The sequence below is a fragment of the Esox lucius genome, chromosome 5 (genome assembly GCF_011004845.1).
Source record: "Esox lucius isolate fEsoLuc1 chromosome 5, fEsoLuc1.pri, whole genome shotgun sequence".
Classification (NCBI taxonomy): domain Eukaryota; kingdom Metazoa; phylum Chordata; class Actinopteri; order Esociformes; family Esocidae; genus Esox; species Esox lucius.
The window spans coordinates 5,871,806-5,897,106 of NC_047573.1; the positions used below are offsets into that span (position 1 = coordinate 5,871,806).

Below are 25,301 nucleotides of genomic sequence, written 5' to 3' on the forward strand. Positions count from 1 at the left end.
ACATGCTATGAAAGAGAAGAATAGAACAAACCAAGTGAAGCTTTGACGCCGTCCCCAACATGCCTGTTCGCACCTCACGTGTTACAAGCTCAGTAAAGTGGGACATTCGGCCCATAGCCAATTACAAAACAGTGGTTTCTCCGTGCAATAAGACCAGGTTTCTGCAAGCTTGCCGTGCTGGTTTTCTCTGCCACGTACAGCTCGATGGTTCAAAGTATTTATAAGACAAAGACAAACATCTGGCGAGGTCATTCTGAGTGCAACTGGCCACGGGCAGCCTGGCTGTGTGGAGATCAATGTGCTGCCGGTTTCCACAGCTTTCCTGATTTCCGTGTCCTCAATTGTTTTAATCCTTTGTGTAATAAAATAATTTGAGGATTCAAATGAAGTACTCAAAATGTGTATGTGGCTGAGAGAGAGAGTGCGTATCTGTGCATCAAACTCCACACATCTCATAGTAAAAGTGCTGTTATAGAATCAGTTCTGCTTTTTTAGATTAGAACATATGATTAAAGCTTCGCAGGCAAAGGCTGATCAAGGACCAGGTCCCTCCTGTCCACTTAAATCACATTAATTATGATCTATAAGGCGAAACTGATCCTTGATCAGCACTTCTAGTCTGAGAAGCTTTGCGAATATGGGTCATCCAATCATCATGAGGGAAGAATTTGCTACTCAAGCTGCACCAAGTTCAAGTCCCACAAGGGTCATCACATGTAACCCTGTAAGCCAGACTTCCCTCTTTTAAAAATGTGTGATTCGGCAGATCCTGAGGTACAGTTTTTTCAGTGTTATAAAGAGTTTGTGCCGGCATCTTTTCACATGTAAGAAACATATTTATTGGGCAATACACTTAATAGATAAGGACAATAAGCAACGTCTGCCCAACCCTGTTCCTGGAGATCTACAGTCCTGTAGGTTTTCTCTCCAACTCCGATTTAGCACACCCGATTCTAATAATTAGCTGGATGAAAAGCTTAATCAGGTGAGTCACAAATGGGGTTGAAAACCTACAGGATTGTAGATCTCCAGGAACAGGGTTGGGCATCCCAGCAATAAGCCATTTGTTTTTAAACATGTACAGTACATGATTTTTACCTCCAGCATCTATCCAAAAGTGCAAATAGAAGTGGGCAGGAAATGTACTATGTATTAAGTATAGTGCATGTTACAAGTGGAAAGTACAGGTGCATCTCAAAAAATTTGAATATCACAGAAAAGTTGATGTTTTCCCATAATTCAAATTAAAGAAAGTGACAACTTTATATATTCTAGATTCATTGCACATGAAGTGAAACATTTCAAGCCTTTTGTTTTGTCTCAATCTTGATAATTATGGTTTACAGCTAATGGAAATCAAAAATCCAATATCTCAGAATATTGGAATAAAAAAGGTAGCACGTGCAACTGAAATGCAGGAATAGCAGCAATGAAGCTCCCAAGGTAGACATGTACATGTAACAACTGAAAAATGCAAGTACAATGGCAATTCTAAATGTGCAGTAAGAAGAACAGAGGATTTTCCAATCACTTTTACTTAGCTGGGAAAAACAGTAGAGACAATTTCAGAGTTTTCTGGGTCTCACCTAAAGAAACAACACAGCCCAAACTCCCGTGGAACAAGCATTGTGGGCTGGTGGGGAAAATGCATGTTGAGTTTGAAACAAGTGCACTGTATAAAGTGCTACGAAAGACTGACCAAGCACAAGATCTGATTAATTTCATTTTGGAGGAAAAGAGAGAGAGAGAGAGAGAGAGAGAGAGAGGGAGGGCAGTGGGAATGACAAGAATATCAACATGCAAAGTGTTGCGCTTGCATCTTCAGCGTCAGGCGTCAATTAGACAAGTAATCTCACCGGAAGTTGAGGTTAAATACCTAACCAAGACAATCCCTGGTGTGATTAGAGCTCGTCACCTGACCCACATGGAGAATGGAGGAAAAGGAGAGAGTCGGTCTGCTTATGTTGGATAGTGAACACCTCCCTTGTTTTTGGACAGAGAACACCTACCTTCTTTTTGGACAGAGAACACCTCCCTTCTTTTTGGACAGAGAACACCTCCCTTGTTTTTGGACAGAGGACACCTCCCTTCTTTTTGGACAGAGAACACCTCCCTTGTTTTTGGACAGAGAACACCTCCCTTTGCATGCAACGCCAGATTATGTCGGATATTTGGTTTAGATCTGATTGGAAGAATGGTTGCCGTGGGGGAAGATGCCATAATGAGAGGGGAAAGGGAGGGGACTTTTGGGTGTTTTTGAGCGGTTTGACTGCCGTTGTAAAATGAATGTGAAACTGTTTTGTAAGGAGTAAGACCATTACTGTTATGTAAGGAGTAAGACCATTACTGTTATGTAAGGAGTAAGACCATTACTGTTATGTAAGGAGTAAGACCATTACTGTTATGTAAGGAGTAAGACCATTCGTTCCCACGACACTACGATATAAAAACTGGATTAGGAAATGTTGCAGATGAATGGCGGGTACAAAAGACTGGAGTGAAAAACATCAGGGTGAAGTTGTGGTTGGGTTGGCGACCCAGAGGGTTCCGAGTTTTAGCAGAACCCTTGTAAGGCTGAACGTCAGGGTAAAGTTGTAGTGGGGTTTGTGACCTGGAGGGTTCAGACTCTGTTCTAACAGAACCCCTGTAAGGCTGAATGAGGCAGAGGTGGCACATGTAAGGATGGTCCATTGGACCTCCTATGTGGAGGCAAAAGAGTTGGTGTGGTGAAAACCGGGTTGAAGTTTGGGCCACGGACGACCCAATGCCGCCCTCCCTAATTTACCATTTAATGTGCCTTTTCTCTTCACCCTTTTCCATGGGAGAACATGCTGCAGTTTTAAAGTACATTTTGGCAAGAGTACAAAATTTACTCGGAGGCAGACCAAAATAGAAATTTGATTGCAAATATCCAGGATTTCTATTAAGCATCTTTACCCTATTCCTCTTCAATTTGTGTAAACACACATGATAATATAATAATTATACAGTGTATACAGTACAACAATAGGCTTTAGGATTTCAATGCTAGCTATGACAATTCTGGACCATGTTTGCACTAATATTCCTGAAGCAAGCAAAGCCCCTTTGAGCAATCAGATCATGTCTGTCTGCTCCTTCTACCCACCACCAGACAACAGCTGAAGAGGGAGCCACCAACAGAACCGATTGTGAGACGCTGGGCAGCAGAGATTGAATGTTTCAAGACAGCCTTGACAACAGAGATTGGTCCATGATTCATCCACCGACATGGAGGAATGTAAATTGTCAGTCACACAACTCATTGGGCTACGTGTCGTTGATGTTGCTGCCTCAATGATAGTTCAGAACTACTGTACCAGAACCATCAGACTTCAACTGACAAATCTGAATCGTGCCTAAAGGGGAATTTCACCACAGCTCGCCTAAATAACAGACACTTTATTAATGTTAGCAACGGCACTGGGGAAAATAAATCTCCTCGCCACACAATCTAGAATGAGCGAAGTAGAATCTACTTGTAATTAGTTCAGCCAGACACAGAACACCACACCAACGTTGGTATTTCAAACATTTTAAAAAGGTTATATTTTGGGTTTCTACTATAATTGTCTTATTCTCAGATCGCCATTTTGGCAGAGAGGCGATATGTATGTTCGCTAGAACTTGAGGTATTTATGAACAGATGAATAAAGGGGAAGGAAATAATGTAGTTATGGATCCTACTGTAAAAATAAAAATTGTAATTGCTCAAGACTGTATTGAAGAGATGTTCCATTGATTTATATCACACAAATATATCATTGCTAATATTAGTAATCAGTACATTAAGTTGGTGAGATACGTTGAAATTCCCCTTTAACGAGCAGGCCTTCATACACCACCTGTTATCTGTACATTGGCCAGATATCAAATGTATCCACTCTACTGTGAAAGGTATTTATTTTTCAATCCTTCCCTTCCAGTCTTCAATAAACATGCCCCAATCAAAAAAGCTTCACCAAAGCTGTCAATTTCACTGGTTTGGCACTGAATCTTCTGAACATATCCTGCATATCACAGATAATATTTATAATCACATAATATTCCTGGCCATTACCACAAATGATCTAAGAAACATATTTAACAAACCCATAGGTACTGTGCAGGGGAGTAAGATATATCAAGTACAGATCCAGTCCGCTGTGTCCCATGAATAAGAAACGAACCGCGCATCCTCACCGGATCGTGATGGACGTCAGCCTGTTCGTGTTGATCGCTTGGTCTGCCTCCGCCTTCAACAAGTGAACACCGCCACATCCCAGATTCACCACCGGGATGCCGTCCTGGAGAAACACGTGAAGAAACCTGTCTCCAAAGTTCTCCTCCCGGGCTGAGAAGAGCAGAGACGATGTGATCAGTTGCAAATTATTTTTCAAATGAAAAGACAACACTTGAGAGTGTTTGGTTTTGATTTTGCAGTTCTGATGTTTCAAAATAAACCTTATTGACTTTGTTTCACTTTGCACCATGGTGGAGGTGAAGTATGACAATATAAATTGTATTGGTTGAGAATTCATTATAAAATCCTTTGGATCTTATTAGCACACAACCTCAAACTGTTCCTAGGTAAATTGCCTGGAGTCCCTACCTCTCTCCCAAATTCTAACCACCAGTGGTCTGGATCATGATGTTTAACGGCAGCCGACGCTGCCTAGAAAGTCGCACACGCCACTTTTACTAACTCAAACCTCAACAACACACTCATAATAAAATGTGAGTTTTAATGTGGCAGTTACGATCCTTCAGGTGGCAGATAAGAAAGAGGAGCGCGTGACACGAGAACAGTGTTTACCACTGGTTCCTCATGTGAAACAGACGGCCCCCTGGGAGGTTGGTGGAACACAGCATAACAATCTATACTACAGTAATCAAACTAATACATCTCTCTCTCCTCGGCGGTGTCATATGCGCTGAGCAGTGAGCAACGGACGACCTTAACGTGTCTATATTTACAGATATGACAAATGAGTCGCATGTAGAACACACACACACACACACAAACTGCAGTGAAATCATACCAGGTGGTCACAGCCGCAATAGGTTATCCAGAACTGATACATACATGGGCAATGCCTCTGGCTGTGAATGATCACAACTCACCAGGTGTGAATGTTTGAACCACCTGACAGAACACAGAAAGACCAGGCAGGACCATAATCCTCAAACAAAACTCTGCTAGCCACAAATGTTATGTTGGAGCACAATATTCAGGCCAGCCTGTTGCATAACAACCAGCAAAGATAAATGATAGATAGATAGATGATGTTCTAGTAAAAAGAATAAAGGCTTTTCAGCATTTTTACAAAGCCTGTATTACATCTGTATTTTCTATCTCTGCCACATGCTGTGCAGAATGACTCTCTGTATAGTCAGCAACCTGTTCATCATTCACTTCATAACACACCTTGGTGAGAACATTATAACTATTAACCCCAACAATATCAGAGATGTTATCATTCACACTGCTGATTAACGTTATTTCAGCTAACACATTCATTGCATAGTTACAACATATACCATTATTGTTCTGATGAGGTTGCTTTGTTTCTTATGTAATTACACAACTGCTGTTTCTTGTGGACCGCACGAGCCAGCCGATGGAGCTATAATTATAAATATCTCAATGTTACCATTCACTCCGAGACATTTTAATTATTATGATTGACTGAAAAATAAGTAATGCGAAGAACTGTGTGTAGAAAACATGTTTATTTATGACAAAACACAAAAACAGCCCTAGGGCCTAAGGTAATGTGTCAGTATTACAACTGGGATTCTATGCTAATCACAAAAGTGTATGCAAACATAGCACAGCATCTATCCAAACAGGGAAAGAAATGCTAAAAAGTTACTGTTAAAGACAAATATTGCAAAATGGCCATGGCCGCACACCAATCCAGTTTTTGTGCATGGGTTATGTTGGCTGACAGCAGACAGGTGCCGGTGTCAGTAGAATGACTCTCAGTTCACTCCATCAGAGGAAACTGGAATGTCCCTCTCTATACCCTCAAGATGCCATTGAGATGGATGGAAACGTCAGCAGGGAAGAGAAAGTTGGTGAGAGAGACAATTTTCTGTTTGAACACATGTCATTGTAGCTCCAACGGGGGAGAAAGGCAGATGTATTGGTTTGGTTACTGGACTAGAGGTCACCTGCTGTGTGAATTATGACACTGGATGTCAAGCCTCTCCCCTCAGAGACCCCCTGCACTTTTATATATATTTTTAAATATTTTTTTGGAATATATTTTTATATTCCAGTGCACACACACGTGGAGCCTTTATTGACAAATCTGTTAAAATGCTACAGTAAGACACAAAGACACATCACTAATTAACAGTTAATATTATACAAGGAAAAGTGTAATCAGACCAGGGACCACCACTCATCTGGGCGTCTTTAATCTCCTGTTGGACGTGATGTACAAAGACACACAGTGTAGGAAATCAGTCAGAATTCAAGATGTATTTGGAAATCATTCAAGAAATCAGTCAGTATTCAGTTGATAAATTGTTACAGCAAATCAGTGAACTTAGGCCACATCAGCATGTAAAGTTGGACCGATTTTAAGTAAATTATCTTTTTCTTTTTTTTGGCACAAATTACTAGAATAGAAGTTTAACTATACTAACAAGTGTCCCAAAGCAAGCTCGTTAACAAACAAACAAATGATCTAACTAACTAACATTACTGATGGACTTTATTGCTAACCTGAAGAAGGCCAAACAGCTGTAACGATGGTCAAGTCAGCTAAAATCCTAACTTTTACTTAATCTGCTAACTGCTAGCTTAGCCCTCACGATCCTAGCCTATTGCAATCACTCCAATCCACACATTCAAAGTAACTGTTCATTATGATCAGATATTCTTTAACATAACATTAATAATCACCATGTTACAAAGGAATTTTATAAATGTTATTTTCTTACATGAATCAGTCGATGTTGCAGGTAACGGGGAGACATCCTGAATTCATTGTGGAATTGTCTGAAATATTTGTATAAATAGCTCAAATTGGAAGATCCAAATATATTCAGTTGCCTTGTGATTTGTTCTCTAAAAACGAATAACATTATTTCTTCTCATTAGAGTTTTGAAGGAGGGAGACAATACTGGAACTTAAGTTCAGCCGTAAACTACCCGAATCAAGGATTTCATGTTATCTACTAAAGTTGGGACGCTGCATAAAATGCAAAAAATAAAAAAGAATGCAATGATGTGCGAATCATTTACCCTAAATCTTTTTACTATTGAAAATGGTAAACATATCAAATGTTCAAACTGAGAATTGTTATAGTTTTTTTGAAAAATACATGCCCATTTTGAATTTAATGCCAGCAACATGTTTCTAAAAAGTTGGGACAGGGGCATGTTTACCACTGTGTTACATCACCTCTTCTTTTAACAACACTCTGTAAGCGTTTTGGAACTGAGGAGAGCAATTGCTGTAGTTTTGAAGGTGAAATGTTTTCCTATTCTTGCTAGATATAGTATTTCAGCTGGTCAACAGTTCGGGGTCTCCACTATCAAACAGTGGGGAGAACAAGTATTTGATAAACTGCCGATTTTGCAGGTATTCCCACTTACAAAGCATGTAGAAGTCTGTCATTTTTATCATAGCTACTCTTCAACTCTGAGTGACAGAATCTAAAACAAAAATCCAGAAAATCACATTGTATGATTTTTAAGTAATTAATTAGCATTTTATTGCATGACAAAAGTATTTGATACATCAGAAAAGCAGAAACCTTTGTTTGCAATTACAGAAATCATATGTTTCCTGTAGTTCTTAACCAGGTTTACACACACTGCAGCAGGGATTTTGGCCCACTCCTCAATACAGACCTTCTCCAGATCCTTCAGGTTTTGGGGCTGTCATTGGGCAATACAGACTTTCAGCTCCCTCCAAAGATTTTCTATTCGGTTCAGGTCTGGAGACTGAATAGGCCACTCCAGGGCCTTGAGATGCTTCTTACGGAGCCACTCCTTAGTTGCCCTGGCTTTGTGTTTCGGGTCGTTGCCATGCTGGAAAACCCAGCCACGACCCATTTTCAATGCTCTTACTGCATTTCTGGATCTTGTTTATATGTTTTTTCATGTTTTTTGCATTTGTTGATTCAGTTTTCATAAGTGTTCTAGAAGCCCATGCAGTGATTTCCACTACAGAATTGAAATGCAGTGCCGCCTGAGGGGTCGAAGATCACAGCAATTCAATACTGGTTCAGGATTGGCCTTTATGTACAGAGATTTCTCTGTATTCTCTACAACTTTCAATGATTGTCTGTACCGTAGATGATGAGATCCCCAAACTCTTTGCAATTTTACTTTGAGAGACGTTATTCTTAAATTGTTGCACTATTTGAATGTGCAGTCTTTCACAGTGTGGTGAGCCCCTCCCCATCTTTACTTCTGAAAGACTCATACTCTCTATGATGCACTTTTTATACCCAATCATGTTACTGACCTGTTGACAATTATCCTAATTAGTTGTGAGATGTTCCACCAGGTATTTTTTTAGCATTACACAACTTTCCAGTGTTTTATTTCTCCCGTCCCAGCTTTTCTGTAACCGGCAACAAATTCAAAGTGGGCATACATTTTTCAAGAAACATTAATTTATTTCAAGCAATTTTCTCAGTTACAACAGTTGGTATGTTGTCTTTGTACTATATTTAAATGATTTTCACATCATTTTATTTGTAACGTTAGAACCCCTGAAAAGCAGCAGGGCCTGACAGTGTCTCCCTATCCACCTTTAAGCACAGTGCAGATCAGCTTTCTGCTGTGTTTACTGACATCTCTAACACCTCACTGGAGACATGCTGCATTCTGGCTTGTTTTAAGTCCTCCATCATCACCCCAGTCCTCAAAAAGCCAAGGATCACAAGATTTAATGACTGCAGACCCATCGCCCTGACCTCTGAGGTTATGAAGTAATTTGAGCGCCTTTTGCTGTCCCACCTCAAGACCATCACTGACCCTCTACTAGATCCACTACAGTTTGCCTACAGAGCCAACAGGTCTGTGGACGACATGGCTCTTCGTTTCATTCCCCAGCATTTGGACTCCCCCTGGAACCTACTCTAGAAACCTGTTTGTGGACTTCAGTTCCGCATTCAACACCGTAATTCCCTCTTTGGTCCAGGATAAGCAATATCAACTGGGAGTGGCCCTGTCCACATGCAGGTGGATCACAGGCTTCCTGTCCAACAGGAGACAGCATGTGAGGCTGGGGAAGCACCTGTCTAACCCCCTGACGATCAGCACCGGCTCCCCTCAAGGCTGAGTCCTGTCCCCACTACTCTTCTCCCTGTACACCAACAGCTGCACCTCCCGTCACCACTCTGTCAAGCTCCTGAAGTTTGCCGATGACACCACCCTCATCTGACTTTTTTTCTGATGGAGACGAGTCCGCCTACAGGTGGGAGATAGACCATCTTGTGTCCTGGTGCAGTCAGAACAACTTGGGAGCTCAACGCACTAAAGACTGTGGAGATAGTGGACTCCAAGAGAAGCCCAGCTGCCATCCCCCCATCACCGTGGGTGGCTCCCCAGTCAACTCTGCAGAGTCCTTTGCATTCTGGGCACCACCATCGCCCAGGACCTTAAGTTTACACTGCCATCATAGAGTCCATCCAGACCTTCTCCATCACCGTCTGGTACACTGCAGCCACTGCCAAAGATGAGGCCAACGCACCATCCACTCTGCAGAGAGGGTGATTGGCTGCAATCTGCCGTCTCTACACGACCTACACACCTCCAGAACAAAGAGGAGAGCGGCAAAGATTGGGGCTGATCCCTCTCACCCCGGAAATGGACTATTCAGTACATTCCCTTCTGGCAGAAGACTGAGGTCTATAAGGACCAAGACCTCCCGCCACAAGAACAGTGCCTCTCCTACAGCAGTATGCTTCATGAACATGCCCTGAACTGGACAAAAGCCTGCACCTTACATATACGTTTTAGTTATTTTTAGTAATTTATTATTGCAGGCAATCTTGAACTTCAATCAATCAATCAAATTTATTTATAAAGCCCTTTTTACAACAGCAGTTGTCACAAAGTGCTTTTACAGAAACACCTGGCCTTAAACCCCAAGGAGCAAACAACAGTAGTGTTGAATTTCAGTGGCTAGGAAAAACTCCCTAAGAAGGCCGAAATTTAGGAAGAAACCTAGAGAGGGGTGACCAGTCCTATTCTGGCTGTGCTGGGTGAGATATTAAGAGTCCAATTGGAATAATTAATAAATGTATCTGGGCTAAATCCAGAGTCTATTTAAATTTAGACTAGGTCAGAAGTATGACCAGATGGACAAGGACAGGGATAGCAACGGGCCCCCCAAATCAGATACTCTGCAGGTGTGGACCAGGACCTCATGTCCTCTTAAAGTTTAAAACGGGAGGAGACTGGGAGAATTCAGAAAATGCATTCCTCATATCAACAACGATGTATAGTGGAGAAGGAGAACCTAGTGGGGAAGGAGAACTGACCCAATCCCCCAGCACAATAGTATAGCTGCGTAAGACCTTGGGACTGAGACGGGGGGGTCCGGTGACACTGTGGCCCTACCCGTGGGAGGCCCAGGACAGGGCCCAACAGGCAGGAAATCAATCCACCCACATTGCCAGGCATCAACCAAAGGGACACCCACCAACTGCAAACCCCCTGAATGAGGGCTGAGTATTGCCAGTACAGCCCAATTGCACAAGTGCGCAACAGAGAGACAACAACAAGCAAGTGACTCTTCCCCCGAAAGGCATTGGAGGGAGGGCATCCCAGTGGCGACGAGAGCCCACCTGGCAAGACAGCAAGGGTGGAGAGTATCAAGCCATCTGGTCACTTTGAATCCAGACTTTTGCAACTATAGGACAGTACCAAAATAGATGATCTATTGTCTCTGTTTCGTCCACTGTTCTTATTTGTTTTTAACTTCCCTTTTGTACTAATGGTACCAACCGCAAGAACAAATTCCTTGTATGTTGTGAAACTTCCTTGGCAATAAAACTCTTTCTGATTCTGAAAACTCAGACTCAGGTCACTAATATGCTCACAAAATGGGGGTGGGAACATTTAGTTGAGGGGAAAAATAACCACAACAAACAACGGTAGGAGTCGGGAATGCTTTTCAGTTGTTGAAGTATGATAAATCCACTGAAACAGTGACAGATTCCAGATGTCACAAATATTTGGACACGGACTCTGACAATCAAATAAACAGTTCTTCTTTCTCTCTGGTCTTTAAAGCAAGCTATATCAATGCACTAACATAATCTCAGTTACACATCCGGCATCAAAATATAAAGTTCATGCCCTGGTAATATGAAAAAAATGAACTTAACCATTTGGAGAGTTTGTGTTGCATACCACAGTGCCCAAAGCAATCAAAGAAATTGGACAAATCATTATGCGACAAAATGTAGCTTATGGCCAAAAGTTGTCTGTCACTTGAAATTTTGTATTTTGTTATGAATACAAATTGCCATTTGGATGGTTAGTAAAATTCAAAACAAAACCCATCCCTGAATCAAACTGCAGGAAATATCTCATAGGAAATGACAGTATTCACACAGACAATCAGTTTTGCCACCTTTACGCCAAAAATGTATATCCTGCTTTGACTTTATTGCTTCTTGACATGACCTACTGCCATGAATCGTTGCACAACAAATTGACATATCTTAGCAGTTAGAGCACCATAAGGTTGCTAGATTGAATCCCAGAGCAGACAATGGGAATTATCGGCTGTTTTGTCCTTGAGCAAGACAGTTAACACTAATTGCTTCTGTAGGTTTCTCTGGTTAAGTGTCTAGTGTACGGCTAAAATATAATCATCCTGAATAAGCCCTGGTCAATGTCTGTCAGGAAAGTGTATTTCTACAAGTTTCTTTACACCCATCCCGTTACACAGTGCCTGACTGTAGATAAAAAAATAAAATGCACCTATCTATCTCTAGCCATCCATCGTACAATCGAATCGATTTAAACTCCAACTCTCCAATGTCCACATATAAACCCTTGCTTCCCAGTATCTTATCAGGTTATTTTTTCCGTTTGCAACACATCCTGCCATTCTACCACGGTATCTCACGGGGTCTTAGGCCTCCTATCTATATCACATCTGCCCAAACTTACCCCCAAAAAACATTTTAACTAAGAGCAGGTTCACCAGAACACAATGTGTCCTACTGACTGACTGTGGTTCATTCTCACTTTGATCTGTTATGATTTGACAACAGTTGTTGAAATTGATTACACACACACACACACACACATATATATATATATATATAAAAAAAAGTTGAAAAAGGAAGGTTTTGAGTGAGGAACAGAAGCGTCCAATTTGCAGTGGTCTCTTAATTTTAACCCTTCTGTTCCTCACTCAAAACTTTCCTTTTCAACTTTTTTGGAAAGGAAAGAAAAAGGTGCAGTGGTCTCTTAATTTTTACCGGAGCTGTATATATTGAATTGAAAGGCATATTGGTATATCAATAAATTATTGTAAAATATCAGATTATAGACTTTATGGTTTTGGTACAAAATGTATTCCCAACCTACTTGAATTTTAAATGCCATAGCTGCCAAATTCTTGGAAGTTAAATTCAACAGAAAGATATAATAATGTATATTACTCATTTCATGTCATATGATATAATGATGTATATTACAAATTTCATGTCATATGATATCTTGATGTGTATTTCTCGTTTCATGTCATATGATATCATGATGTGTATTACTCGTTTCATGTCATATGATATCATGTGTATTACTCGTTTCATGTCATATGATATCATGATGTGTATTACTCGTTTCATGTCATATGATATCATGATGTGTATTACTCGTTTCATGTCATATGATATCATGATGTGTATTACTCGTTTCATGTCATATGATATCATTATGTGTATTACTCGTTTCATGTCATGATATCATGATGTGTATTTCTCGTTTAACTGTATTTTGATTGGTAGCACTATTTCCTACTATTCAGTTTCAGTAACTTAACACGTTAACTGACTGTGACATTATTGAACCATCCATTTATAGAAAAGTCTCAACATAGGAATCATGTTTATGAATGACACTGTGAAAGTTTAAAGTGCCCTTCATAGATTTGCTTCCTCTGACGTGCATAAGTTTCAAGAAGACTGTCATTTCTTTCATTAATAAAAGACAGTCCAGCCATATAATTTTTTTTCATATCTGTTATACGCCCACTTGAGGACATAGTTGAAAGTGTAACCAACTCTATTCGCTTCATTTAAAACAAAAAAAAGGGGGTACTACTTCAAACCAGGATGCATTTTTAAACCTCCAAAAAGGATTCATTTTCATTTGTAGGACAGTATACTCAAGAAATACAGACTGGCTTGACGCAGATACTTATTAGGAAATCTTGTCACGAACTCAAACCCTCCTCTATCGGTGGTAAGTTGTAGCGCTAAGTAGGGTGAAAGGTAATGGGATATGATGAAATTGGGAGGAAAATGAGCTCCCACTGAGTGGATACATCCCATAGGCGTGTTGACAGGACGCGTGGAAGCTGAAAAAACCACGGAGATCCTTTAATTTGTTCTAATACATAATTCTACTAAAATACCAGGCACCTTCATCACTTTACAAAGTTGAGATGCTAAAAACATCTTGGGAGTGCCAAACACAGATGTGATGAGGAAATACATCGTTTTCAGCTGTGCAGCTCTGCCCTCCCAAGCATGTGGCTAATTAGCTATCACTGTGTGAAAGCACATTATACACTGTGTCTTAACTAATGGCTGTCTTTGTAGTCTTTCCATTAGAATGTCCTATGAATACATTGAATAAATTGGTGCACGCTTGAGAGGTCCCGGGGGGCATTGCACCTCAGTTAATTTTTCATTATTTTCAATGATACCAACTGAAACACTAAAGCAGTGTAACATAGAAATCTGCATGGGGAACCATATCAATACGGAACTCAACAGCGTATATAAATGATCAGATTCCCCAGTGTTCCCGCGCTCAGCAGTATGAATGACAGGGGAAGGAAAAGCAACGCGCGATGACTTGGAGAAACGGGAAACCGGGCCATGACGTCAAAGAGCGCCGGGGGTCTCTCCTCGGGAACGGTATCAGAACGCGCACGTTAAGCAGTCCGGCCCCTGCATGTCGCTCGGAATTAACTTTGACAGGCCACGGTCCACACATGATACAGCACGCGGGGGCGGGGGGGGGCGGGCTGGGGGTGGGGGGGTTACTACTGTCAGCTTCTTGAACCCAGCAGCAGCTGTGACTGATTAGTTAAGGGTTTCAAGCCACGGTTTGTAACATAGATGTGAAGAGGCCATCTCAGTGCCTCTTCCTTCTCTGGAGGCCTTAAAAGTGATTTGGCACGGACCCCTCAGAGCCTGAAAAAGTCCCACGGCCACAATCACAGAGAGCATCTTGACTGGCTGCATCCCTGCTCGGCGTGGCAACTTCAACACCCCAGGTCGCAGGGCACTTCAGAGGATGGAGCAAACGACAGTGTTCTTCCCTGGGGCGAAAAACTCCCCGGGACCAACCTCCCTGCCACCCAGGACCTCAACAGCAGGAGGTGTCTTAGTAAGGCCGCAGAAGGCAATCTAATATTCTGGAAACCCAAGTCAGATTGTATGGCAGACACGGCATCATTACCAGTGCATCATGTCAACAACTGACAGGACCCTGTACAGCTTCTACCCCCAAGGCATATGACTGTTAGATTTTATCTGAATAATTGCAACTGTGATTAATGCAGAATGCATTTGATAAAAAATTACTTTCCAACTGGATTGGCACAGTTCTGTGTGCTTTCCTTGACACTGGTTGAGAATGCAATTTATTTTGTCAGTTATGTAAATAGTTATGCTGCTGTTGTGACGCATGTACAGCTTAAGGAAAGTTTTGCCAAACCTGGGAGGATTGCAATGGAATTTCACAAATATTAGTTTCAGCAAGTGAGAAAGCCCTGACCAAAAATGATTACAGTAGGAGGCACCCACGATCAATGGTTGGATTGACATTGTACACATCTTTGTAGGAGGGAATGACTTGCTATTTGAAACAAAGTTCTAATTGAAAAAGACGATAAAAGTTAGAAAAATTTGATAAAAGATGAATATAACAAAATAACAATAACAGTAATAATCATTTGGTATATGCACTGTTACTTTATTCATCTACAGTTCACCTTTAAGATATCCTCAGATATCCTTATATTTATATTTTCTCAATTTATTTGTTTGAGTAGTCTTGACATTTTGAAAAAGTAAAATAATGTATTTCTGACTTTCTGACCAAGTGTAATAAAAAAACTGAATATAAAAAAGGATTTTCACAAACAACCTTAAAAGTGCAGGGGATCTTTCATCGGGGTCATACTATAAAATGTGACAATAGTTTGAGTAAGCAACCGGCGAGGAAGAAGAAGAATTATTTATTGATTCATATTTCCTTGCACTCCATGGCAATGTCTCTTCTGCTTTGATCACATCCCCTCCAACAGACACAGACACTCGCAGGTCTGAGAATTTCGAATGCAGTGGTTCCATCCTACTTGACTAAAAAGCTACTTCAAATAGATTCTCCATTGAGAGTCTCCATTGAGCACGCATTTAATTAGTCGGGATCATAGAAGGACAAATTATTCTTATTTCAGTGGCCTAGAACCAGTGGGGTGAATGCATTACAATCTACTGTTCGCATTATATCTACTGTTTGGATTTCACTTGCTGAACAGGAGATAGAAACACCCGATAAAAGCTGCAGCTCAAAATGGCGGCAGTAAAGACTTGGCAAAGCAACTCAAAAGATGATAACAGGAGTTGGGGCGATGTCAATGGGCTGAAGATATGCTGCTGTTATTGCACGCAAGGGATTTGTGACTAAATATGAGCTTCTAAACTTATTACTTTTGCTTTAAGTTGAATTGTGACAATACTTGTGCTCATATAAAATGTGGGGATGAAACTCTGAAAGTGCTGTTAGTTGGATGAAAGATACAGCATATATGTGTTGAAACCGACAGAAGTAAAAGGTGAAATTGCGACTCGTATTTCCCCATAAAATTGTATTTTCATATACCTCGAGTGTTCAGCAAAAATAGCAAACTTGACTATACTCTCCCGATACTTCGAGGGCACTGTATACTGTGGCAGAGTATATTATATTCACCTGTATATTATCTGTTCCCTCTGTCTGTTCCCATTACAACATGTTAAACTTGTCATCAACAATCCACAGGCCAATAACCCTTGTGATTGGATGGTGGCTGTGGGTCACCCTTGTGTTGTGATTGGATGGTGGCTGTGGGTCACCCTTGTGTTGTGATTGGATGGTGGCTGTGGGTCACCCTTGTGTTGTGATTGGATGGTGGCTGTGGGTCACCCTTGTGTTGTGATTGGATGGTGACTGTGGGTCACCCTTGTGTTGTGATTGGATGGTGACTGTGGGTCACCCTTGTGTTGTGATTGGATGGTGGCTGTGGGTCACCCTTGTGTTGTGTTGGATGGTGACTGTGGGTCACCCTTGTGTTGTGTTGGATGGTGGCAGTGCAGGGAGAGGTGTGTTTGATAAAAGCACTGTTACATTTCACTCCAGCCACAGAATCTGTGTCCTGGAAATCCACCCCTGGGTGTGATACGGCGTGCAAAACATCTGCATAGATTCAATTCAGTGGCCAGACTAAACAAAATCCTCACACACTGTCTACGATCAAATTTAAGTAACAGCCATCCCATATAGACCACAGCCAGAACAAACATCTAGCCAGGCCAGTTCAGTGGCAGAGATGTTCTAGGTACTAAGACGAAATGAATGCCAACCCAGTTGAGCCGTGGGTATGTTTGTTCTGCTGTGGGTTCCCCACCTATTAAACAACAAAAGAGCGGGTCCACATCAGCAGCACAGACTGAAGTGGCTCGGCTATTTAAAATCCCTTTCTTGTCCCATTCCAGAGCCAGTCTTCTTCTGTTGTACTGCGATATATTTGGGTAACAATGGCGCTACGGGCCCCTCGTATTCGCACTTCCTCTCTGCCTTCCTCCGTCTCGTCTATTTATTTTCTCGGCTCTCCCCGTGTGAAGGCTGTGCTGGCCGTGACATAGGACGTTTTAAAGTAGGGTATTTATTTCGTGCCCCGAATTTGTTCTCTGAAGAAGTGATCGTAAGAACGACAGTGTGGAGAACTAGAAAAACTTGACATTTAAGGAGCACTGAGCACATCCATTACCTTTGACCAGTACAGGAGAAACGAGATCAGTGGTAATGTATCTTTTGTATAATTTACTCTAATTATCTCTTTAGTTTGGCAGTATTTACCTATGAGGTTAAAGGTTACCAGTAAACACAGCTTGTAGCATTACATTAAGTTTTCGCTTGAGGAGAAACGTGCCTTCTTCTGATGTATGGTAAAACGTGCCGTCTTCTTGCTTGTTAAAATATTTCTGTTTGTGTTGTGCATGCTATTCCTAGTAGTTTATTTTTTTTCGCTAAACATGTATTATGTATACAGAGTATGCTTGTGAAAAAGAACATGTTCTCAGTATCTGTCCCCTGAATAAATAAAGCACAATAAAATAAATGTGAATCCTATTAATATACTTAGACATTCAGTTGTAAAGTATGTAAAAACTAAGATGGACCTTGCCACAGCAAAAACAATTTTTTAAATGACCTTAATGGTTTGAAAAAAGTTCTGAAAAGGTAGCCTGGATAAAAAAATATATCATTACATCTCTAAAAAAGTTAACACCAATTTCTCACATGCAGTTGCCGAAATGACAATAAGTTTAGATCTACAACACTGCAGAGATAATTCTAGATTTACAACACTAGAGAGAGTATTCTGGATTTACAACACTACAGAGTGTATTAGATGTACAACACTATAGAGAGTATTCTAGATCTACAACACTACAAAGTTTTTTAGATATACAACACTACAGAGAGTATATTACAACAAGGAGTTGCTAGAGCGCAATGACACAAGACAACTTTTGTTTAAAACCAACCCCATCAACCACAGACAATGCATAGCTAATATGCAAGAATCTCAGGCATTGTACTGTGTGCCACAATCAGGATTTCAATTAGTTGCCGTAGATTAAGAAGTATTTTTTTTGTTAATGACAAAAATACTGTGAAAGGTGACAACTTTTGCAACAATATAAGATTTCAAATGTACATACAAATTACTCATCTATTATAGAAACAGATATGGTAAACATAAATTACAGCTCTTGCTTTATAACATTCTCATTGTATGTGCACCTCTGTGTTGTTCCTGTATTCGTTTTCTTAGCAGTACGTTCACCTCTCATTCACACTCTTGCACCAAGGAGAGGGCCTCAGACAAGAAATTAACCACCGCAGCTTGGTGTCAAGCCTTGAAGAATGAGAGCAGAAGTGGTAAATAGTCACTTATAGACATGTCAGTCAGGTGGTTAGCTTAGCGGCCAGTGGGGACTTCCACTGCAGCGAAGCATTGAAGAGCTAAGGCTATTAGCCAGCCAAACTTAATGAAGAACGAAGCTAACTTTAACATAGCTTGACCCCCAGCAAGAGGCCCAAAATGGGCAACTAAGTTCTCATGATAACTTTGCCGCACGGAGAGTGGACTAAGAATGAGACACACAGGAGTGCGGAACTCAGTTTCAACAATGACATTGCCTGAAACACAAGCAGAAGGAAGCAAAGACAGACGGAAACCAAGCAGAGAAAACAGGTTAGTTGAACCCATGTTGGTTCTGCTCAGAAAAGGTCTACAAATTTTATCAAGGAATATCTTCATATAAATACTATCTGAACCCTTCTGTTCCCCCCACAAAACCTTCCTTCTCGACTTTTTTGGAAAGGATAGAAAAAGGTGCAGTGGTCTCTCAATTTTTTTCTGGAGCTGTATATAACTGATATTACTATTACAAAACTGTAAGTATCAATGTAGGAATTCAAATGAATGTGACAAGCTAATGATCAATTAGTCAAAACTCATATTAATGTCTGCAATGAGTAGCGCATTGGAATTCAAAATCTGAGGCTATAGACACTGCACCCATGCATTGGTTCAGTGCAATTCATCATAACAGAACTGGCTGGACAGTCACAGATGCTACATGGGAATCCTCTCTTGTATTTGCATTACAGAGGTGGTTACAATGATGTTGTTTCTCCTTGTTCTTCAAAAAAGCTTTTTTTCTTTACTGTATAGGAATGCAGAAAATGAGCATAAACATTATATCTTTCCCCTCGGTCGTTTACCTCCTGTCTCGTCTCCCTCTGTCCATCTGTCATTACGTTCCTCTCTCAAACTTCTTCCCATCTCTCTCTTGTTCCCATCTCTCTCTTGTTCCCATCTCTCTCTTGTTCCCATCCCTCTCTTGTTCCCATCTCTCTCTTGTTCCCATCTCTCTCTTGTTCCCATCCCTCTCTTGTTCCCATCTCTCTCTTGTTCCCATCTCTCTCTTGTTCCCATCTCTCTCTTGTTCCCATCTCTCTCTCACCGCCTCTCCCTCCATCTCCCACTTCTCTCTTTCTCACTCCAACCCTCATTCTCCCTTCAGCTGGTTGACAAGTGAAGCCCAAAGGGAATCTCACTCTGTGCTTCAGGAAGAGGTGTGTGTGCGTGTGTGTGTGTGTGTGTGTGTGGGGGGGGGGGGGGTAGGAACAGGTCTGTGCTAAGAGAGATTCTCTGCATTTTGATGTTGCATGCTGCAAAGTCTTTCTTGTTCCTCTCCTCTGATTACTTTTATCTGTTTGATCTCAGGAACTTTCCCTTTCAGCATCCACTGCTGTGTGCCGCAGAAGCAGAGGGATAATAGGACGAGCTGCATTCCTGTTTCCACATCATCATCCAGTCAGAGTTTCCCTTTGCGCCATACTCTTCATCCTGCAATCTGGTCCTGAGTCTGGTTTCTTGACATTGTGAGGCCATACTGCGATGTTATGTAACAGGACACATCTGTGTGGGTCTCTGTTAAAGCGGAGACCACTGACACACATTGTCCTTCACTAACTTGATAACTGTTACATGTGCAGACTAGTCTAATGTACATCGCCCTTTGGTTAAAACATCCATGCTGACGTGTGTGTGTGTGTGTGTGGGGGGGGGGGGGGGGGTTGCGTGTACTGTGTACAACTGTGTACAACTGTGTATACGAATTTGTTAGTGTCCGTGTGAGTGTTTGTGTGCATTTGTGAGCGTGTGTTGTGTGGGTGTGCATTTGTGAGTGTGTTTGAAAGTGTGTGTTGTGTGTGCGTGTGTTGCATGCAACATCTGTATCCAATTGTGTACAGTATATGCATTCGTGAGTGTGTGTGGGTGTGCACGTGTGTTTGTGTTGGGCGTGTGTATATTTGTGAGTGTGTTTGAGAGTGTGTGAGTTGCGTGCTAAAACCGTATACAACTGTGCGCTGTATATGCATTTGTGAGTGTGCGCGGGTGTGTGTGTGTGCATGTGTGCATGAGTGTGTATTGTGTGTGTGTGCGATTGCCAAGAGGAGAAAGGAGATGATGACAAGGCATGATGTTGTCAAACTAAGAATGTTGTCATCCTGTTCTCTCTTTTCCCCAACTAATCTATAAAGGGAATTTATGACACTTTTGACGGGAGGCGACACCAGATAAACCCTGTCAGATAGCCGGTGGCAGGTGAGACGTACATAAGCAGCTAATGTGACAGGAAGAGGGTGCGTGTGTGTGTAGGTGTGTGTGTGTGTTAGTGACAGGGTTGGGATATAAAATGACTTTGCAAAGTTTGCTTCAAGAGCAGTCTGATAAACACGTGTAACCCTGACAACTTCCTGTCCCCGCTTCTTACCGCTACAATCTGTATGAAGATCACATTAGTAAAAAAAATAAATAAAAGAATCCTCTGAAGGGTGATGTTAGTGTTTTTATCTTGGTCATTGGGCGAAAAAAATTAAAAGTGTTATTAGTGATAAAAGTTCCTCATTCAAGCGACACATTTGACTGTTGAACACAGCAACAACAGCGTTCTTCTCCAAAAGGTCTGAGCAAATTAATCCCCGCAAAATTGCCTATAAACCCATATTAAAAACAAACAACCATTCAGACATAACTTTCCGGGCAGATGCTGTCTCCTATACTCGTCAAGAAAATGGGACAGAGGTTTTCTGACAGGGCCGTGGGCCTGATTCAAACGCGCTGCTGCAGCACTACATGTTCTGTGGAGGAGGCGGCTTACAAATCTAATGATTCTGGGAAAATTCCACAAACACCTGGCTAGGTTATTGGAAAACACATCGCCACTGAGCACGGAATGGTTGTGGTGGAATTTGTGTGCATTCATATTTCTCCACAGGTTGTCAATAAGATTCAGATTGCAGGCCACCACAAAACCGTCCGACGTTTTGTCTTCATTCCAAACACGTTTGAAGTATGTCTGGGGTCACTGTCACTGCTAGAAGTCACATGACCTTGGATGGAGAACCAGCTTTCTGACACTGGGTTCAACAGTGCGCTCCAAATGTCTTGGTGTTCTCCTGACTTCACACTCGCCATGCACACGTTCAAGGCACCCAGAGCCAGAGGCAAAAAGGCAACCCCAAAAGATCACTGAACGTCCTCCTTGTTCAACCGTGGGGATGTTCTTGTCTTCTGGTTTTCTATGAAAATAGACATGGTGTGCATAACAAAACGCTCTTATTTGGTGTAATCAGTCCACAGGAGATTGTCCCAGAAAAATTGTGCCATGTTCAGGTGTTTTGGCACATTACAGTCAGTTTTTCTTATTTCTTTCTCTCTCAGCAGTGGGTCTCCTATCATACAATCCACTTCCACCGAATTGGCAACAGAAGTTGCGAGGTGCTTTTTCCACCATTCCATCAAGTTTTTCTTGTAGCCACATCCAGGGGTGTTGTTTACAGCAGCATGGGCCTTGAAGATGTTAACATTTACTGTGGAAACTGGAGGTGAACTTAAAACGGGTTGTTTTAGGTCACACTTCTTAAAACTGTCAAACCAGTCTATAACAGCCAAATGCCTTGCTTTATTCAACATATTCAGGGCAAACAAACATTGGAAATGGCATTTTATTATGATTGAAATTGAAATAAATTGGGAGAGCATGTTATGTGTACCAAAATACTTTTTCTAATCATGCCTTGTATACTAAAGTATGAAATATGTGGATCCATTTTTACACACCTACGTAAACAGGTTACTACTGTAATGGGGAGAGACACTGGGAATGTGTTCAGGGCCTTGGAGTGCATTAATAACCTAGAAAGATGAACTGTTGTAACATTAACAAAAAGGGAAGTGCAAGGGGAACAGGTAAGGGAGGAATCTAAACCAAATGTCAAGCACCCCTTTTAAGTGCCAATGGCTTGGCCTCTGGGAAGGCCTCCCGGCGGGGGTTTGGCAGGACTGGCCATCTCCCTCCGTCTTGCAGTCTTTCCTCGTTGCATCTTCCCTGCTGGCCTTGGCCCCAAGCTGTCCTCAAGCACCTCCCCAGACCAGGTCCCAACAGGAGGCAGGTGAGTAGGGGCAGTGCTGGCTCTGCTAGATGCCCCCCAGGCGATTCCAGAAACTACCAGCGTACTCTGGGGCGGGGCGTTAGTGTGACGATGGTCCACGGGGGCAGGCAGGTGCCACACAAATTAAATAGTAGTTACTGTTTAAATACTATTTTAATATTTCTTCAGTGTACTAAAATAAAACGTGTGGTTCCAAATTAATACACTCGACTGCACTTATTTTCAGCTTGGGTAACTGGGCTAGCCAGTGTCTAAATTACAGCTAGACACAAATGATGCCATAAAGGGGCGAGATGCCCTTTCGATTAATTATCTTAAGGCTTCCCTATTTACTGAATATATATACACTATATATATATATATATATATATATATATATATATATATATATATATATATATATATATATATATATATATATATATATAAACAAATCTGTGTAAGGACCAAATCAGCTAAACCATTGCATGTGTAGATAATCGAATAACATTTATAAATCATTTCTAATCCCCCTTTAATGTATTTGTATTTGCTTTTGGCTTCACTCTTCCTCTCCTCACAAAAACCACCCCCATCCAAACCTCTCACCCTCCCTCCCCAATGCATATTCTCCCTTCAGTCATTTCTGTCCTTCCACAGGTACTGTCCCACCCGATCCAACTGGAAACGGAAAACCACCGCTATAGCCATCTGCTGTTTGGTACAGTGTCTTTAGTTGGTACAGTGTCTGTAGTTGGTACAGTATCTGTAGTCTGTACAGTGTCTGTAGTTGGTACAGTGTCTGTAGTTGGTACAGTATCTGTAGTCTGTACAGTGTCTGTAGTTGGTACAGTATCTGTAGTTGGTACAGTATCTGTAGTCTGTACAGTGTCTGTAGTTGGTACAGTATCTGTAGTCTGTACATTGTCTGTAGTCGGTACAGCGTCTGTAGTTGGTACAGTATCTGTAGTTGGTACAGTATCTGTAGTGGTACAGTGTCTGTAGTTGGTACAGTGTCTGTAGTTGGTACAGTGTCTGTAGTTGGTACAGTATCTGTAGTCTGTACAGTGTCTGTAGTCGGTACAGTATCTGTAGTTGGTACAGTATCTGTAGTCGGTACAGTATCTGTAGTCGGTACAGTATCTGTAGTCGGTACAGTGTCTATAGTTGGTAGAGTGTCTGTAGTTGGTAAATTGTCTGTAGTTGGTACAGTGTCTATAGTTGGAACCGTGTCTGTAGTTGGAACCGTGTCTGTAGTTGGAACCGTGTCTGTGGTTAACCAAATTTCAACTCCAGCACTCCAATCCTCAGGTCAGCCTGTCTCTCCAGGCATTTAATATATACATGTTTTTCTTTTGCATTACATGTCTCCATTGTACGATGGTCTCTCACAAGGCTCAAGGAACTCTGTATCAAATCTGCTGATATTGCCTCTGAAATAAAACTATTAGCTAAGAGCAATTTCACATTTTCTGTTGACTGATCACGGTCCCCAGTGTTGAGGTCGAATGGCACCCTGATGTTATGATTTGAAAGCCAATGCTGTTCTTGGGGAGGAGCATGTGTGGGAGGTGTTGGGGGTTTGTTGCAGAGCAGATCATTAAAAATCATGAGATTAAGAGAAAGACTAAATAAAAAGAGGAGGTGAAATTGTAAGTTACTGTAACCCTACAGTAAACAACAGCAAAACCTGGCAACATTGCTATACACAGTTATGAGATTCAACTTTGTTAAGGTTTGCCTTATTTTATTTTTTCTCTAATATCTCAGAACGTTGTCTGTATCTGTTTTTGTATCCAGGTTGGTAGAACTCCATTCATAAAAATTTACTGATTTAAATATACACTCACCTAAAGGATTATTAGGAACACCATACTAATACTGTGTTTGACCCCCTTTCGCCTTCAGAACAGCCTTAATTCTACGTGGCATTGATTCAACAAGGTGCTGAAATGTTGGCCCATATTGATAGGATAGCATCTTGCAGTTGATGGAGATTTGTGGGATGCACATCCAGGGCACGAAGCTCCTGTTCCACCACATCCCAAAGATGCTCTATTGGGTTGAGATCTGGTGACTGTGGGGGCCATTTCAGTACAGTGAACTCATTGTCATGTTCAAGAAACCAATTTGAAATGATTCAAGCTTTGTGAAATGGTGCATTATCCTGCTGGAAGTAACCATCAGAGGATGGGTACATGGTGGTCATAAAGGGATGGACATGGTGAGAAACAATGCTCAGGTAGGCCGTGGCATTTAAACGATGCCCAATTGGCACTAAGGGGCCTAAAGTGTGCCAAGAAAACATCCCCCACACCATTACACCACCACCACCAGCCTGCACAGTGGTAACAAGGCATGATGGATCCATGTTCTCATTCTGTTTACGCCAAATTCTGACTCTACCATCTGAATGTCTCAACAGAAATCGAGACTCATCAGACCAGGCAACATTCTTCCAGTCTTCAACTGTCCAATTTTGGTGAGCTCGTGCAAATTGTCGACTCTTTTTCCTATTTGTAGTGGAGATGAGTGGTACCCGGTGGGGTCTTCTGCTGTTGTAGCCCATCCGCCTCAAGGTTGTGCGTGTTGTGGCTTCACAAATGCTTTGCTGCATACCTCAGTTGTAACGAGTGGTTATTTCAGTCAAAGTTGCTCTCCTATCAGCTTGAATCAGTCGGCCCATTCTCCTCTGACCTCTAGCATCAACAAGGCATTTTCGCCCACAGGACTGCCGCATACTGGATGTTTTTCCCATTTCACACCATTCTTTGTAAACCCTAGAAATGGTTGTATGTGA

The 25,301-nt window shown here is 41.6% G+C and overlaps 1 protein-coding gene across 1 annotated transcript in view; it reads right to left on the reverse strand.

The window, feature by feature from the left end:
• The window catches only part of eys (eyes shut homolog), a 296,854-nt gene that overhangs the window by 65,168 nt on the left and 206,385 nt on the right, over window positions 1-25,301 (reverse strand). The window contains exon 42 of the mRNA XM_020046358.3: window positions 4,201-4,351. Coding sequence (XP_019901917.3) covers window positions 4,201-4,351 — 151 coding nt within the window. The remainder of the gene's footprint in view (window positions 1-4,200; window positions 4,352-25,301) is intronic.